Source organism: Teleopsis dalmanni, chromosome 2 (assembly GCF_002237135.1).
Source record: "Teleopsis dalmanni isolate 2A chromosome 2, ASM223713v2, whole genome shotgun sequence".
NCBI classification, from domain to species: Eukaryota; Metazoa; Arthropoda; class Insecta; order Diptera; family Diopsidae; genus Teleopsis; species Teleopsis dalmanni.
In genome coordinates, this window is record NC_051847.1 from 192,122,491 (window position 1) to 192,140,442 (window position 17,952).

Here is a 17,952-nt window from a genome sequence, read left to right on the forward strand (position 1 = left end):
ATAATATATATCTTAATATATATATATATAGCTTAAATAATATATATCAAAAATTCAACAATTTAAAAAAGTACTATTAATGAAAATATCTTAGATGCATATTTCTATCAATTACACTAATTCGAAGTCGACTATATCAGCTAATCTTTCTAATACTAATCAAGAGTGAAGTGCTTTTGTCAAATTTAAACAAAGTAGTAGCTCGATTTAGTATGGAATTCCTGTATTCTCTTTTTCTCTGCTTTTCTTCATTCTCTCTCTGCTTCTATTTCTCTTTATCTTCTTCAATCTTTCTCTCCAATTCTGTTTCATGATTAAATTGTTTTAAACATATTTATTATATTAATGATTACTAAGTAATAATAAACATATATGGAGAGCACTACGACTTTAATAGAACTATTCTACCGCCTGCAAGAGTCCCTAGCCAAACATCTTGTCGGCCTACAAACGTAAAAATTTATTATAATTATTGCCAATAACTATTGACATAAAAAATATATTGTTACAGTGTCGCAGTCTAGACCCAAATCAATAACCTTGCCAGGCAAATATATTATTCTAAGATGGTAATGCACACCGATGTGTCTGCTTGGGATGTGTTAGTAATGTCAGCTTTTTTGTATTGTGTAAAGACGTCTTTTTCTAAACCACTGTGTCCTATCAAATATTTCAATACCAATCTCAGCTATGAACACCAAAGAACGCTACTTCCAAGCAGAGAAATCATTCTGAGACGGTAATGCACTCCAAGATACCTGGTTAGGATTTGTCTAGAAAAAGAAAAAGATCTTTTTGCAAGTAAGAGTTCAAATTTGTTCATTTGACCATTTGACAATTTTTGAAATGTCGTACCAGAACGTCGTTAATTTTTGACTGTTGCTTAAGTACAATATATTTTAAAAGAAAATGTGTTTTCTTTGTATAATTTGTTCAGCTATTATTTTCTACGTAGAGCCCCTTGTTTATTATTGATGTAAATTAAAATTGATTTATATTTGCAACAGATTCTTGAATACGTATGGAAAATATTAAAAAGCAACAAAGCTTTTTATTGAACAAAGTTATATGATCACTTTAGTAGTAAAGCAAAAGAGGTAAAAGCCACAGAGTGCTAAATCAAATAAATGTAGTAACTATTTGATTTAACTGATGCTTTTATTTGTAAATACATATATGACTTCATATCAAATAGCAAATTTTAAAAAGTAATTTTTTTTTTAAATCTTAAAGTATGCTGAAACTTATATCATATATTATAATATTAAATAAAAAAATACCAGAAAAAATTATCTCTGATGTATCTGTTACATATCAAAGTTAATACACTTGGCAATATTTCCAACATTTGTATTGGCCAGATACTTACATATATTAGTGCGTCCGACTCATTCTTATATACTCATCACTCTAAACACAATAACAAGGAATGTGGAATTAAAATCACTCTTTTAGCTAATTGAGTAGATCTACATTCTCCTTAGATGGACCTTAATATTATATGTCGATCCTCTGAAGTTTGTTTTTTTTAAAGAATATCCCAAACATCTACTCTGAACCTTTTTCATTCTTACCTACATCTACATATAATATGTTTAAAAAACTTGCTTATAGAATATAAAATCTCATCTACTTTAATTGATATAAGAAATTATAACTCAAAAAGTTGGTTGTAGTGATATATTTATGCAAATTTTTTATAAAATGTATTAAAAAAAATATTTAAAACAAGTGTGATTCACACGCTTATATATATGCATAAAATTAATCATTTACATAAGGATACAATCTTTTTCCATGATTGATTACATCAAATGACATTAAGTGCTTATAATGGATCTAAAATGCCAAAATTTTCCTATTAAAATTATAAATTTTTCCAGTACAGTACAACAAAAAAAGTGTAAGGCGTTTTAAGTAATGCTCTAATACCGTGGGAGGAAGTAAAGGATATGAATTTAAACGAACAATCACAATGAAATATTATCAATGTATATGCCAAAATGTGATAAACTTTTTCCACTTTATTTTTTTTATTTTTCTTTTTATCATCAATTTTTATTATTTGTAAATTTTTGTTTGTCTTTTTTTTCATATTATTTTATTTTTTGCAACAATCTTGCGTGATTGTTTAGATGAATTTTTTATGCTCTTTGTGTCTTATCATGCTGTGCTTGTCATATATTTTTGAAAAATAAGTTAAATCCATAAACCTACTATGTATGTTTTTATATTTGCAGTTGTGTGTACATGAACATTTTATTAATAAAACAAAAAAAAAAATAACTTGTAACTTACTAATGCTATGTTTTTTCTTCTTTCTTCTCTTTTCATCTTTTTTGCTGCTGTGCATCCTTATTTTTCTATCTTGTTTAAAACCACCACAAATTGTTAATACTAACACAACTAACAACAACAATAATATAACGCCTGATTCCGTTAACTCAACACCTACCCGTCCTTGCACTGATTTAAAAACAAAAAACAAAAAAAAAACATAAAATACAATTAATCATGTTAAAACATGACTGAAAAACACAATCCGCAAAAAAATTCAATCACAACTGAAAAATTGTTTAACTTTAAATACACGCAAAAAACAAAAACATATAAAATATATAAACAAAAACAATAAACAAACAAAACCAAATTTTAAAACTGCAGGCTTTTGCGTGCCGAATTGTACTCATTGCGTCGACAGGGCGCTTTAAAAATTGGCAGTGCTGCCAATAGTAGCAGTGGTGGCACATTAGATGTTATACAAAATCCACAACAACAATTGCAACAACAACAACAGCAACAACAACAGCTCGAACAAAATAACCACAATCGACAACAGCAACAATTATCACAACAACAACTTCAACAACAGCTTCCACTGTTACACGAATCCAACCGGCACTGTGCACGCTGTAACACAGAATTGGGCCGCATAACAAATCGGGGCGCGCCGTGTCGGGTCTGTAAATTACGTGTATGTAAAGCTTGCCGCGAGTTTACCACACGCACCACGGATTGGGTTTGTGTGGTGTGCCACAAGCAAATGTAAGTGCCAAGCAAAAGTTAACTCACAAATTCCTGTGAAAAATTCCAAAAAAAAAATTTTACTTAACATTTATTTGTGTTTAACAGTGTTTTTATTTGCTTAACATTGTTTGTATACCTTAACAGACAACATTTTACATTTTTGTTTGCTTGCATCTGTTAAGTGCTTTGTGTTAAAATAACTGTATGTACCGCAATTCAAAGCAACAATTTTATAAAAATAAATAAAATATCTATATATACATATATAATATACTTCAAGTAACTATGTTTATGTTAGTGTTTTAAACTAATTAATTAATTTTTTAACACAAACGTATGTAAAACTCCGTGCATGTAACTTAGTTATATATATTTTCTTAATGTCATTATATTAATTTCATTCAATAAAGTTACATTAATGTAAGAATAAGTTGATTGTCTGCCAAAATAAACTTTGAAAGTTTGCTTGCTTACAATTACATATGACGTCATCACATTTTCCGCCTCTGTCAATTGACGACGACGTATGTCAATGTTAAGTTTATAATTAAATAATTTTCAATTCAATTCTTTTTGTTAATTTTTCTAAATTCTAAATTCGATATATTTGTTTGTTATTGTTTTTGTGTTTTATTGAATAACCCATTTAATACACTAGAAAACTTTTAGTTTCGTTGGTTTACAGTCAATTATTCAAATATAAACTTTTGTATTTTATTTTGCAATTCACTATTTCAAGTACGCATGAAATTACTTTTAAATTAAAAAATAATTCTGTTTTTTATTTTTTTTTTAAATCAATTATTTTCGCATCGATTTTAACTTTTACTTTATCAAATTTTGCAGTTTCATTTTTGTGCATATAACTTTAGATTGTAATTTTTATGGTTATTTAATATTAAATTTTCAAGAGAAGCCCTTGAATTAAAGCATTCCATATTAAAAAATATTTTTCTGAAGTACTTTACGTTATTTGATACCAAGTTTGTAACAGCATTAATGAAGCTTGTATGATGTAATTAAAGTATTTTATTATTTTCGATAAAAATATTAATTTTGTTTTAGTAAGATAAAATATTATTTGTATACATAAATACAGATAGGTGAGTAATGCAGTTAATAATTTTAGTGCTTTTTAATTAAATAATAAGTTTTTTTATTTTAGTATTTTATTATAAGTTACGCGTTTATTTATTTTTCAAAAATGCTTTTAAAAATAATGCTATTCTGAACATTTAAAAGCATAAGTAGAATATAACACTAAATCCGATTTAAATATTATATAAAAAACAAATATTAACAATTAAAAATAAAAATATAATTAATTACTTTAATTATTCAACAGCTGGTTTATGATTTCGTTCAAATATAAAGACAGCAAGTGAATTTGTTAATGAACTTTCACAGCAAATTAACGAAACTCCAGAAAACTGTGCGAATATAAAAAGTCAAGTACGGCTTTGGGTCAGTTGGTTAAGTTGGCGTTGACTCTAAGCTTCAAATTTGCAGGGTACGAGTTCAACCTTTGGTACTTGCAGTCTCAAAATAAAATTGTTAACCAATAATTAAATACAAGAATTATTTCCAAGACCACTGATGATTGGATATTTGACAATACTCGAAACAGCTGTTGGGATAGCCAAAAATTCATTTAATTAAAATAATATAAAAAAGAATTTTTGTTGTTGTACCGTTGTACATCTTTATAAAAAAAAATATCCATATAAAAATGATGTATTTTTCAAAATTTATTTAAATGAAGTTCAGTGCATATACATAATATATAAAATGCTTGTTAAATAAATTATTTAAAACACTTCTAAAAAAATAATATTGTCTTTAACATATAGTTTTTAAATAGAACTTAATGCTTACTTAATTAGTAATAATTAAAATTAAAACAAGGAAAAAATATTTAGTCTTACATAGTAGTTTCTTGAACATAATATAATGCAAATTTCTTGCATATGGGTCCTTCTTTTACAAACCGGACGGATTTTGGCAAAAAATGACATATAAATTGGGTAAAAATTTTGCAATTTTTTTCCTAGAAAATATGGTTTTGAGAACTGGCATTGTAGATACATTTTCAAATGGCTATGTTCCAGGCTCTATAAAAGGTAGAAATTTGAAATTTGCAGCGATTCAAAGATAATTGATTAAACTTTAAAGAATTTGTTTAAACAATTAAAATTGTTTATATTTAAGTACTAATATTAACTGTTAAATTTCAAGAAAAATTTTTTCTCAAAACATATACCCAAAATTTTCATTTTTTATATTTTATTTAGATTCAGTTTTAAATTTTACTTCGAAATAAAAATTTTCAGGATACCAATATATTTTGAAATTTTTTATTATTTTTTTTCCTCCCGCAAAACACATCAAGCACATGCGTACTATATTTCCATTTAATAAATTTTCAAAGAATATACTATAAATATTCTTATATAATATTTTTGATTTTGATTAGTAATAAAATTCTATATAAATCTCAAAAATTTCAGAACGATATCCTTAGAATCCTTATTATCCCATTTCATTTTTTTTGGGTACCTATCGGCCAATAACCTATTAAAACCCTCACTTTGATTTTGATTCTGCCATTTCAAGCTCAACTCATACAGAAAGACTTGTTGACTTGTGGGCAATTTTAACCTTTTCTTAGGTATCCAGAATTTACTTCAATAGATATTATTTAATTACTATTTAATATATAGTTAACATATAGTGTACTTATGGTGCATGTCTTTAATATTTGTAGTTAATTATTATAAATATTTTAAATACAAAGAAGATTTGAGTTTTCATTATTTTTTTTTTAAATATATTTTTTAACCGATTAATTGGTTAATCTTAAACAACACACAACTTTTCAAATTTGTTTTAAAAATATATTTTATTGTTACTAATATGTGGACTATAGTTATATAGTTACATACTATAGTTATAGTATGTATATTACATATGTATACTATAGTATGTGTAGTATTTATACTATAGTATATATACTCTAGTTACCTTTAATTCGTTTAAAAATATATAAATGTTTTATCATTAAAGCAATAAATCATTACATATTCATTATATAACTTATTTTTAAAATCATTTAATTTTAAATTTAATTTAAAAAAAATAATATATAAAAGTTCAATTCATATTGAAATTGATTGCATTTCAATGATTCATTCAATAAATTTAATTTCATTAAAATTTTTGTTGTTGTAGTTCACTACTGTTCAACAAAATCTCTTTATTAAAATCTTATATAAAAATTGAATAATTCGAAATACATATATTTTTTTTATATTATTTTGCGGTTTATTAATTTAGTTACATAAAAACTTAAGTATGCGCTATGTTTAATGTTTTTCAAGTACCCAATAAAATGTTAATAAGTGTGAATTTAAAATGTATTGAAATTGAGGTTGAATACCATATAAAAAACAAATAGTTAAGAAATATTATATAAAATAACTGAAGTAGACTAAATGATATAAAATAAAGGAAATAAAACTTTCCGGCACTTACACGTTTCGGTAACGATTCATACTGGTTTCACTATGAAGTACGCCTGTGCATCTATGCAAATCAAATCGAATATAACATTTTTTATTGAAAATACTAAAACTTTTTATTTCAGTATTTGTAAAATAAAAAGTTTGTTATTCAATTATAAATTTAAAGGTGCAACATTTGTTCTAAATGTTTTTCAATACTACACTCCAATTATTTATGGTTCTTGCGAGGAACTAACACAGCGCCCACTTTATCAAGAAAGTCACTTCCATTCATTGTGGGTCTTAATTATACAATTTAGCAAAACATCACAAAAAAAAGTAAATAAATAAAAACGCAAACAATGAATATTATATTTGTAATTGAAATTGAAATAGAAATAGATTTATATCTGTAGATATATATAGATATATATATTGCTAAGCAAAAAAAGAAAAATCTTCACAATAAAATTCATTTGTTTTCTGTTGGCCTAATATTGCCAACACATCATCGTTCACAAAGTACTGCATACTACACTTTTAGAAACCAAGTTTGGAAGTATTAAGGCTGCGTCTGAGCTGGTGATGTTGGGTGCATAAACCAACCCAAAAATGTAGGCGGCAATACAAATCAAACTTGAATAGGTCTCTTTCAATTGATGATGACGCTACTTCTACTTCAACTTCTGTTGACTGCGCGTTCGCAGCCTTGTCAACTGTCAACTTCACATCATTAAGATATATTGAGTTTTTTTCCGAAATCTATCTGTTGCTGTTTTCTGTTGTTTGCAAAGTTTTGGGTTTTTTTTTGTATCTGTAATGTTGTCATTTGGTTTTCAACTGCACTGCAAAGCAGTCTGCAAATTATTTCAATGAAAACTTTTTATTTCTTTCTTTTCGAGAACTCTGAACAAAATAAAAATAAATAAATGTTTTCATTTCTTATTGTTAAATTGAATTGCTTTGCCTGTTGCAGGGAAATACAAGCCGCAAGTGGTGATTGGTTGAAGGACTATACCCGTGGCTCTTGTGGAGCTGTTGATCATTTGCCTACCAGTGATGTGCTAAGGAAAAGCATACGACGTTCTTGGACAATATCAAGTGAGTAACTTTAATTAATTTTAAATTGAATTCAACAAAAAACAAAAAATAATTAATAATACGAAAATAATAAAACATTAAAATAAATATATAATAAAAAATATAATATTAAATGTATTACATCAATAAAAATAATGAAAAAAACTCAAAAATTTAATTATTATTATATGTACGAATTCAATACGAATAAAAAAACATTATAAAATAAAAAAAGTTATGGTGAAAATACAATATATGACTATTACTTTAGTATAATGCAAGCTATGAATGATATTTGATCTAAGTAGAGTGGGTCTGTGAATTTATGCAGAATTAATTAATTTTAGATCTATATAGACTATATAAATCACAGGTCATGAACCTAAGTATTCCAGTTTTTTAGAACTGATTTCAACTATTTAAAGTAATATATTCTACTGACAATAAGCGCACTATTCTTGAAAGGAAAATCTTAAACTTTCACAAACCGATGATTAATTGAATAATACATGAAAAGTGAAACATATCCATATTAACTTGAACTGCCATATATCGACAAGGAGTCATCAAACTAGTGACGGCAAACGGTACTTTCATTAAGAATTGAAAGGATTTGTGACCGCCATTTAAAACAAAGTATTGTCAACTCTTAACCTCTATCGATCACTACATAGCGAACGAGTTTAAGATTTATATATATATAGAAGCTTATATCGGAATCCATCTTTGCAATGTAGCAAAGTTTACACATCGACCACTTGTTTTGGATGTCTTTTCATGACAGAAAAGATTTCCTATATATGAACCACTGTAAATGTTCAAATAAACAAAAAACACGTTAATTCTCTTCTATTCCAACTGCATTTACTAATCTCATATAATATCTGCTACAAAATTTAATCCAAATCACTTTTTAGAAAACTTAACAAAACTCAATAGTCCCAACATATTGGGAGTCATACAAAAATCTATATCAATGAAAATATGTGGATAAGTCAATAAGTTTTCAAATTTATAATAACCTAAAGGAATAGAACTTGAACTACTTTTTAAAAGAACATAATTCTTTGGCAAACTAGTGTCAACCATTATGATAAAAAATAAATAAAAAAAAATGGAGTCATAATAAAATAAATAAATAAAATAAAATTTTGTTAAATACATTATAAAAAAAAACAAACCAAATTTTATTAAAGAGAATTTAAAAAAAAATATGTATAAGCTATATGAAATTATAACAAAATTATTAAAATATTTATATATAAATTATAAATATAATATAAACAATTAGAAATTTCTAAATAATAGTTCTAAAAATAAATAATAATGATAATTAACATCTAATGTTCTAATGTCAGGAATACACAAGACTAAAATCGTAGATCTACAAATGTGTTAAAAAATATATACATATATTAAATAAAATTTTTTCTAATTTTAGATCCCGAGGACGATCCGAATAATCCTAATCAACAAGCTCAAGTTGGCAATAAATTATTTCCTCAACAGCAAAATTTAAATGAAACTCAAACCGCTGGCAGTTACCCGTCACTAATACGCCATCAACTACCACGAAATCCTGTGAACTATAATCCCGGTAGCGGTATTATTGGCGTACAATCAACAGACTATCATATAAATCCACAAAGACGTGTGTTACGTCAATCTACTTTACCTAGCTCTTTACCAAATAACGATGCAAATAAAAGTGGTAGCGGTGTAAACTTAGCAAATTATAATAGTGTCAATCTAACCGCGCCCACATCACCGCATCAATTGCAGAAGAGTCCTTTGTATCCGAGCGCATACAATAGTGATGATATTATACATATGAGCACTACAGATTGTGATAATTATACGCAACAAATGCCTATTAATATACAACAGCAACAAAGTGTGATAAATAATCAAACTCATCATCGTTTACAGGTATTTCGCCTAGCTTTTATAAAAAAAACTATATTATATTAATCTATCATACTTATTTACAGGTCCGTAGACAATCAACCTTACCAGCGAATCCATGTCAAGCTCCTATGTATATGTCCACATCTCCAAATCGCGGTTACAGCCGTTCACCAGAGCGTTCACCGGGTGAGCAACGTTATCCACCATTTATACGACAGACATCATTTCCATGCAATATGACAGAGCAACCACATCTGGGTACAACAGCACCAACTTCTTATGGTACACCACCACACCGAACTAAAATTTTACCATCTTCTCCAAACTATCCAGGCAGTGCACAATATCAGCAACAGCAACAACAACAGCAAGCAGCACAACAACAATTGTATGACACACAAGCACCCGTAGAGGATATGGATTACGTGCAACAAATACCAAAGCCACGTATGTTGCGACAAGCCACCCTACCCAATCCAGATCAACATGTAAAATTATTACCAACCTCACCACCCAAACGCCAAACATCTCCACAATATCGCCGCTCACCTGAGTTCATGCGTCAACAAACTTTACCCAATCCTGAAGCATTTAGTGGTAACTCACTAACCGTACATCCAGCTGGCGTTACAAATGCCAACTCACCAGCTAAGTTTATGCCCATTTCCCCTCGCCAAAAACAGAACTTCCTCTTCCCAAATGTACAAAATCCACGTCAATTTTTATCCCAACAAAATGTGCCAACTGTTGGCATTGCAGATACCAGCAGTGGCAGTGGAAGTGGAGAACAATATGCAAGCAGTCAGAGCGTAAACATCCATCGTGATCATGCCAAAATGATAAAAGTGCGAAGTCACAGTAATGAAGAATATTCAATCACTAAACCATATCATCATTCCGAAAATAGGCGCATCTTACCAGAGATTCCCATTAATCGAAGTGTTAGGTAAGTTAGCTATTAAATTCGTATTTCCAATTACTTTATAGAATTTCTTTTTTAACAGTCGCTCTCCAAGTCGTCTTGTGCGGCAGGATTGTGTGAAGGATGAACATATGCGCACCTTTGGTGAAGCGAAACAACAATTCAATCAATTTCAAGATGTTACAGAAGAAGATGATAATCGACCGGAATATGCTGATTATTTTGTTGACAGCTCCAATAGTTTTTTGGAAGCAGACGAAGTGCAATATGAAAAAACATATAACACTGGCTTTAGCAGTGAGCCACGTATTATATATAATGATGGTTCAGATGATGGCAGCTATAATCAGTATCAGCGACCAATTGTACATAGTTCAGAAAATGTACTAACAGCACGTGGTTATGGATATGGATATGGAACAGATAGTGATAGTTTAGCTGGGCACTCATTGGGTGGTGGTAGTTTAAGTGCAAGTGGTGGTGCCTTACCGCGTACTCCACCACAGCTTCAAAACCGCTTAAGACGGCGACAGTCACGTGAAATGCAAATGCAGCAAGATGAACTTAATCAGTTGAATATGCAAGCAAACAATGCTGGAGGAGGAGTTGTGCAACCATTAGTTGGACCTAATGTCAGTGTCACTAGTGCTCAGCATGAAACACATGAACGCCGTAAACCCGAACAAATGCGTTCAGTATCAGAAGATTCTGGCGCAAAAAATACCCCTAAACCGGTAACAAGACGATCGTTGTCACACCCCGAAAAGGAGACTCAGGTCAGTTGTGTTTCGTTAAAACTATTAGTTACTGAAAAGATTTTCAATAAAAATTATTTTATTAAAAATTTAGGCTCCGAAAAAACCCGAACCAACGAAAATACCAAGTCCAAAACCTTTAGCTGATATTTTGGATAAAGTACGACAAAATACGAAAATACCAACGCCAAGGCGCAGAAATAGTAGAGGAAATATTGCAACCGAAGAAGAAGGCAAGTAATTCATCATTAAGTTCAATGTATTTTGGAACAAGATGATAAACATTACTAATTATGAGTGAACCAAACAGATTATTTAAGAATACTTAATATTAAACCGTTAAATATATCTCTCCATCTCATGTGTCAGTCCTCACCTTTAATTAGGAGAAGATCTCTAATCTTTGGAACCCTGACTGACTGACTGACCTGACCGAGCTGTCATCTTACCAAATTTGGGGCTTAGCCAAATTCATATAAATGGCAGGTTGGTTCACCTTTACCTTATAGGTAGTCAATACCTTTCGGCGTTAGTCGTACAAAGACCTTTTAGTCTATGTATGAACTGTGCTATTCCTGTGGTACCCCTAGGAACCATTTTTTGAACTCAAGTGAGCTTTCTTGGACACAAAGTCGCCACTTCAACCTAAACTAACATCTCCTTGTCTTGACTTTCACTGTACGTAGTTTAGATCTTTTCTGTATTTATTTCAATAAAATAATACGTATTCAATGTATTCAATAATATGTATATCAATGCTATTAACAGGCTAATATAATATTATGGTTAAGGAAGCTGTAAATGATTCTTTTTTAATAACTTCTGGATATCATTATAGTTGCATAAAAGCATTAAAAATTTCTGCTTTTCACTAAAACAGCCGACCTCGATTCTTTTAAAAAATGGTCGCATAGTCAAAGTAAGATGTTTATCTAAAGATATATCTAAAGGTATACATGATGTCGAAATCTGATATTTATGCAATGTTTATGACAATATCTTTTTGAAGATTTTATTCGCAGTTGAAATTATTATAATACGCTTCAACTATTAAGAAGCTAAAATAGAAAAGTTTTTCGATGATTATCAGATCACCTAGCAGTTGGTAGTAAATCTGTTCGGATCAGTAATTCAATAAAAATTAATAAAAATATCAATATCAACTTTAGTTAGCTTTAAAGTGAAAGACCTTTTTTTAGATATTTATCTATAGAGAATATTTTTCATGAGTATGATATGGTTGCAAACACATTATTCAATATAATTCCATGGCTTTGGCTATTACTATTATATGAGTATGTTTTTTTAATTCCGCGGGGATTATGTAGTCTCTTTTGGGGAGTGGTGAACAGCCATCGTCGAAATTGACAAATGAACCCGGCCGTATTTGGAGTCATATTAGTATGATAGACCTACTAGATGATATAGTATATTGTTTCTGAACTTACACAGATAAAGTAGACTAATTGTTTATTATTCAGATAAGGAATTTTTTGGTACAAAAAATGCTATTGTCTTATATGGTATCTGTCGACTGTATGTCACATATATTTTATGAATGTTTTAACTAAAATCTTAGCTAAATATAGCAATATATTTATATGTTTATTGACAAGTTTTGAATATGTTATCTCAAAAATTATCTTAAAACGACGTTAACTAATCAGATCGTAGAATTGTTAGGTTACATTTATAATATCAAACAAATTATTTTTGAATTATCTTAATTAATAACGGACACCTATATCAATAAATTGAATAATTAGGAAAAACTATATTAACAAAAATTATTTTGACTGCAGTTCCGTTCGTGTTAAATTTTATACTTTATAAAGATATCAATATAACATTTTAAATTAATAAGTTAAAATAAATTTTAATTTAAAATGTCTTTAATCCCACTTTACTTTTTAAATCAAAAATTTAACTTTTTATTTTGTTATTGTTTAAATAAATAAAAACTTCCGGTAATCTATTGATATGAATTAAATCATTTTTCATGTAATATTATTTTATGAGCTATTTATTAAAAATATTCTATTCATATTTTAATCTTTTTATTGTTTGTTATTTAACTTACAGGCAATATAAAAGCATATTTAAATGAACGAAGAAATTCTGATTTATCCGCAAAGACATTAAACAAAAAACAGGAACAAAATTCCGTTGAACAAAAAGGACAACATCCGGTCACAAGCAAATCCCAAGAGCAAAAAACCGACATAAATGCAAAGTCAAGCAATGTTACAAAAGATCAAATGCAAACTGAAAAGAAAACTGACGACGACGATGAAACCAATAAAGCCGCCACAACAACGGATCCGGCGACAAAGGTACGTTGCGGTATGGTTACCATACCTTCCTCCACCTTTTGTTTTTAATAAAAATTCTATGACAATTTTTATTTCTACTAATGCGAACAATGCAGTGACAAAATATAGATATAATATATAATTAAGATACCTTAACTTCACTCACCACTCCTCACTCTATTTCTTCTCATTCTTCTCTTCATAGTACGTTAACATTTTATGTAATTTTTCTTCGTTCTTTTCATAATTATAGCAACACACCACAACCTTGGGAGAGCAGGAGATACAAAATGCAGTGGAGGCCGCTGCTGTTATTTTCAAAAAAGTTGTGCTACAACGTCGTCAAGAGAAAAAGGCTGCCGAAGAGGGTAAGTCAATTTCATAATTTCACGTATTTTTTAACTTAATTGCTTACGGCTAACAATGGAAATGGTGTTTGGCAAACTAACAGACAACCCACAGCATATGGACCGTTGGTGCTCTGCTCCTTCAGCTTCCCTTAACTAACAGACAACCCACAGCATATAGACCATTGGTGTTCTGCTCCTTCAGCTTCCCTTAACTACTGTAAATTAAATAACATTTTCCTTGGTGTGCTTGAGGGTTTCAATTACTTCATACTTATTTCTGTATTTAAAACTTAACGAGAAATGCTAATTAGAAAAGAAAAACTTTTTAAAATCTTCCAAACGGTTTATTACATTAACAAATGAAACCACTTTTTTAGTTTTTCCGCATCCATTGCAAAGTAAAAACATTTTCTCTACATTTAACCATAATAAAAGCAATAATAATCATAAAAACATTAGTGTTAATAATCTCCACTGAGCTCTTAAAGCTACTTAGCGCGAAAAGTAACGCCTAACAAGAACAAGAAAAAAGTTAACTTTGACTTTGCCAGATCAGATTTACCAGTAAATACACTTTTTACATTTAAATCTTGAAATTTAAATAGAAATATTTTTTTCTAGTAAAAAAGGTATATGTTTATAACATAGTATCTATGCATATTTATATAATGACTGTTAAAACTCTAAGTATTCTTAAACTTTACAATTTTTGATAGATCACCTTGAGAGGTCAGCATAGCCTGCGTTATCATCTTAATAAAATAATACCTGAAACGACAAAATGAATTTCTGCTTGGATGCGCATATAACTTTTAGTAACAGTCGTAATGACTGTCCGAATTTGATCTGAAGCAAGAAGAGAATGTTAAGTCAGGAATTGGTATCTTCGTCCATAGTTAGTTTGTCCGTAACAGCTGACATTTTGGTCATCGTTCGAAAGGTAGGGAGTGTGTTCTGTTGAGTTAGGATCAAACGTAAACCAAAAGATTCATAATAGTTGCAATGTTCCGGTTTCCGAAAACCAGCACCCCTTTCTTTTTCAATACTAATCGATTGGTAAAAATTTTGTTACCAAATCTGACATAATTGTGTTTATATGTGAAAAGTATTTCTTGTGAAAAGTCATATGTGAAAACAAGAATTCATATTATAGTTCTACATAAATTCTAATCCATCGATTATACTTTTCTCAACAATGTCTTGGCTTAGAGAAATAATAATCGGCGGTTTAAAATGAATGACCATTTTCGTTTTGGGTATTTTGATATGAATAATGTTCCTCAATCTAATCTCCTCTCACTAAGAAATAAAACACTAATTAATCTCTTTTTCAGTTTTATTAGATTTATTTAAGACATTACCGATATAGACCAATGAACAAACGATTTCAAAGGCATTGATTGTCAAATAATCAGTGTTGCCAATTTGATGGATATATCTTGTTTCTCTACGTAGACATATTTTTAAAGATATCATTTGAAATAATCACTTCTTTCTCTAATTCATTTTCGATGTCCTAATGGTCGGCAGTGAGCAAAGTAATCATTAATTATATGATCGCGTCATGATGCTCCAATATACAGTGGCATAGTCAGAATTGTATCAAAGGTCTGATCTACTGCAAAATATATTTTTAACTAGAGCACTCTCTGTAGATTATATTGTCCAGAGAAGAACCTTCTCGTAATACAGTTAACCATGCTGACTTCCTGAATATGTCACTGCTAATATATATTGACTGATTGTTCTGAAAAATTCGTGTCGAAGTTAACACTTTTGAATAAATTTTTTAATTAATTTTTTTATAAGGTATTATCTTTAACCACGCTGAAACTAATTCCACTTATGTTGATGATGGTCAAGTGGGAGCTAGTATCCCGTTTATTCTTTTTTTTATGTTGATGAGTTATTCCTATTTATATATGAATTGTAAAATACTTGCCTTTTGTTAACCTTATAGTACCTTATAGTACATATTTTCATGCAAATATGTAAATAATAAAGAAATGTTCTTCTTTAAATGTTCTTCTTCTTCCGAACGCTGTTTTACAGCAAAATATCATGTAAAGTTGTAGGTACATTAAAAAATCTGAGATTAAATTAAATATTTTTTTAAAATTCATTTTTAGATTTTTCTTTAAATTTATCTAAACTATCTAAAGTGCATTACAATAAGCATAAATCATTGCTTATAAATGGACTCATACAATCAATATGGTTTTACTTGTTAAGCATATATGAAAGAATCTATTTATGTTTTGTCTTACCTTACTAACTTTAATAACAATAAATTTCCAATATACAAAATAAATTATATTTCGGGTTATGTAAATAAAAACCGCCTACGGACCAAACAAACTTTAAGTTTTTCCGGGTATTTTGTGGCAGCTGAGTATCTTGTTATCCTTTGAATTTCAAAGACAATTTTAGTCAAAAACATTTCGAGCGATGTGTTAACCCATATAAGCCGTAAAGCAAATATACATGGCATATTACCTGTGGTGCAGTGTTTTCTAGAAAAGTAAGCATGTGTGTCTTATAAATGTGTGTCTGTTGGTTTTATACCAACAACATGAAGACAATTATGCTATTAGGAAACTCATGGTTGTCATTTTGCAAATTTCCTATTTTTAGACTATGTAAGGGCGTTTTGACATTTAAATTTTACTCAGATTATACATATTTTTTAATATTTTCATCTGTTATATTATGATCAATTTGCTTTTATTATAAATTTATCATCTGTTTATATGTCATCTGTTTTTATGTTACTTAATTTAAAGCTGTTTTGTTTTTGATAAGAAAAAATCGAATATGCTATATAATTCTATTAAAGAATTTAATATAATAACAGAAACCAAACTTTTTTAAACATATAGAAGTACTCACATTTCAAATTCTAAGAAAGTCATTCAATTTTTATGAAACAAATACTTCTAACTCGTTTGGAAATTAAAACAGATCGAGTGAGTTCAATCTTATATAAAAACTACATTCTTATTAAAATTTAAATTTAAATATACCATAAAATGGTAAGATAAATGAAGTTCCAGCTGAAAAAACAAGAATTAAAATTTACGTATTATACTTAAAATTGCAAATAATATCACACTATAGCTAAAGTACAATTTCACACTATGCTCTTTCGTTCATTGTATAGAACACTGACGTGTCCCAATAAGGATCAATTAATTCCAGAAAATGTGGTTAAAAGGATATGAGTGAAACCTAAGCACTACAAATGATATAATCATAAGTAATAAAAGACTTCAAAGTAAAGAAATTAGACCTGGAAGGACCAGAAACTAGGCTAATAAAAATAGGCTAGCCACCCTAAAATGTAGCAAAAAAGTGGAGGTCTGAATACAGATCGTAAATCTAAATGGCAACATAAAAGAAAGTCTCTCCGAAGAGAGCGTTTCTGAAACACCCTACATATGTTAGTATGTTGACATACTAAGGAGTTGGACACATCATTCTGATGACAGTCGGTTTGGCGATGTATAAATCATTCCAAGTACTCATTGCACAAAAAAAACTAATAAACTATTAAGAAAATTATAAAATTTGTTATTAATTTCACTTTTAATCAATAGCAAATTATTTTAAAGTACATGGTTGAGGTCATATGATCACATATCTGCCTACTTAGAATAAGAAAAGGAAAATAGTAGGCGCCTACGACGGTTAGCAGTGTTTCTTGTATTGTCTTTAAGGTGTAGTTTTGCTACATAAACACTTCACAACTTAATAACTTAACCATTTGAGCAAAATATTTAAAACATTAACAATAAAATTATTTACAAAGTAATATATATAAGAGAAATAATACTAAAAAAATGTTTATAAAGTATATTAAGACTAACAGGTAGTACTTATGAATTTTTTTCTAATGGTGTTGGTGTTAACTCTAGTTTGGCTTATAAGGTACTAACAAGGCCAACAAAATAGCTTGAATTTATTTAATTTAAAATATTTCCATTACTTTTTTTTCATAATTACAATAGATATTTTCGATGTGGAAACTTCCTCTGAATTAGAGTTTAAATCAATAACATTTAATCAACAATACAATATGGATGCCGATGAATTTAAGCT

The 17,952-nt window shown here is 28.9% G+C and overlaps 1 protein-coding gene across 1 annotated transcript in view; it reads left to right on the top strand.

The window, feature by feature from the left end:
* Positions 1 to 566: 566 nt before the first annotated feature.
* The window catches only part of LOC119676453 (probable serine/threonine-protein kinase yakA), a 24,386-nt gene continuing 7,000 nt past the window's right edge, over positions 567 to 17,952 (top strand). Inside the window, exons 1-10 of the mRNA XM_038087693.1 lie at positions 567 to 601; positions 2,665 to 3,045; positions 7,504 to 7,628; positions 9,049 to 9,536; positions 9,599 to 10,461; positions 10,520 to 11,213; positions 11,287 to 11,425; positions 13,275 to 13,525; positions 13,758 to 13,872; positions 17,862 to 17,949. Of these exons, the coding sequence (XP_037943621.1) occupies positions 567 to 601; positions 2,665 to 3,045; positions 7,504 to 7,628; positions 9,049 to 9,536; positions 9,599 to 10,461; positions 10,520 to 11,213; positions 11,287 to 11,425; positions 13,275 to 13,525; positions 13,758 to 13,872; positions 17,862 to 17,949 (3,179 nt within the window). The remainder of the gene's footprint in view (positions 602 to 2,664; positions 3,046 to 7,503; positions 7,629 to 9,048; positions 9,537 to 9,598; positions 10,462 to 10,519; positions 11,214 to 11,286; positions 11,426 to 13,274; positions 13,526 to 13,757; positions 13,873 to 17,861; positions 17,950 to 17,952) is intronic.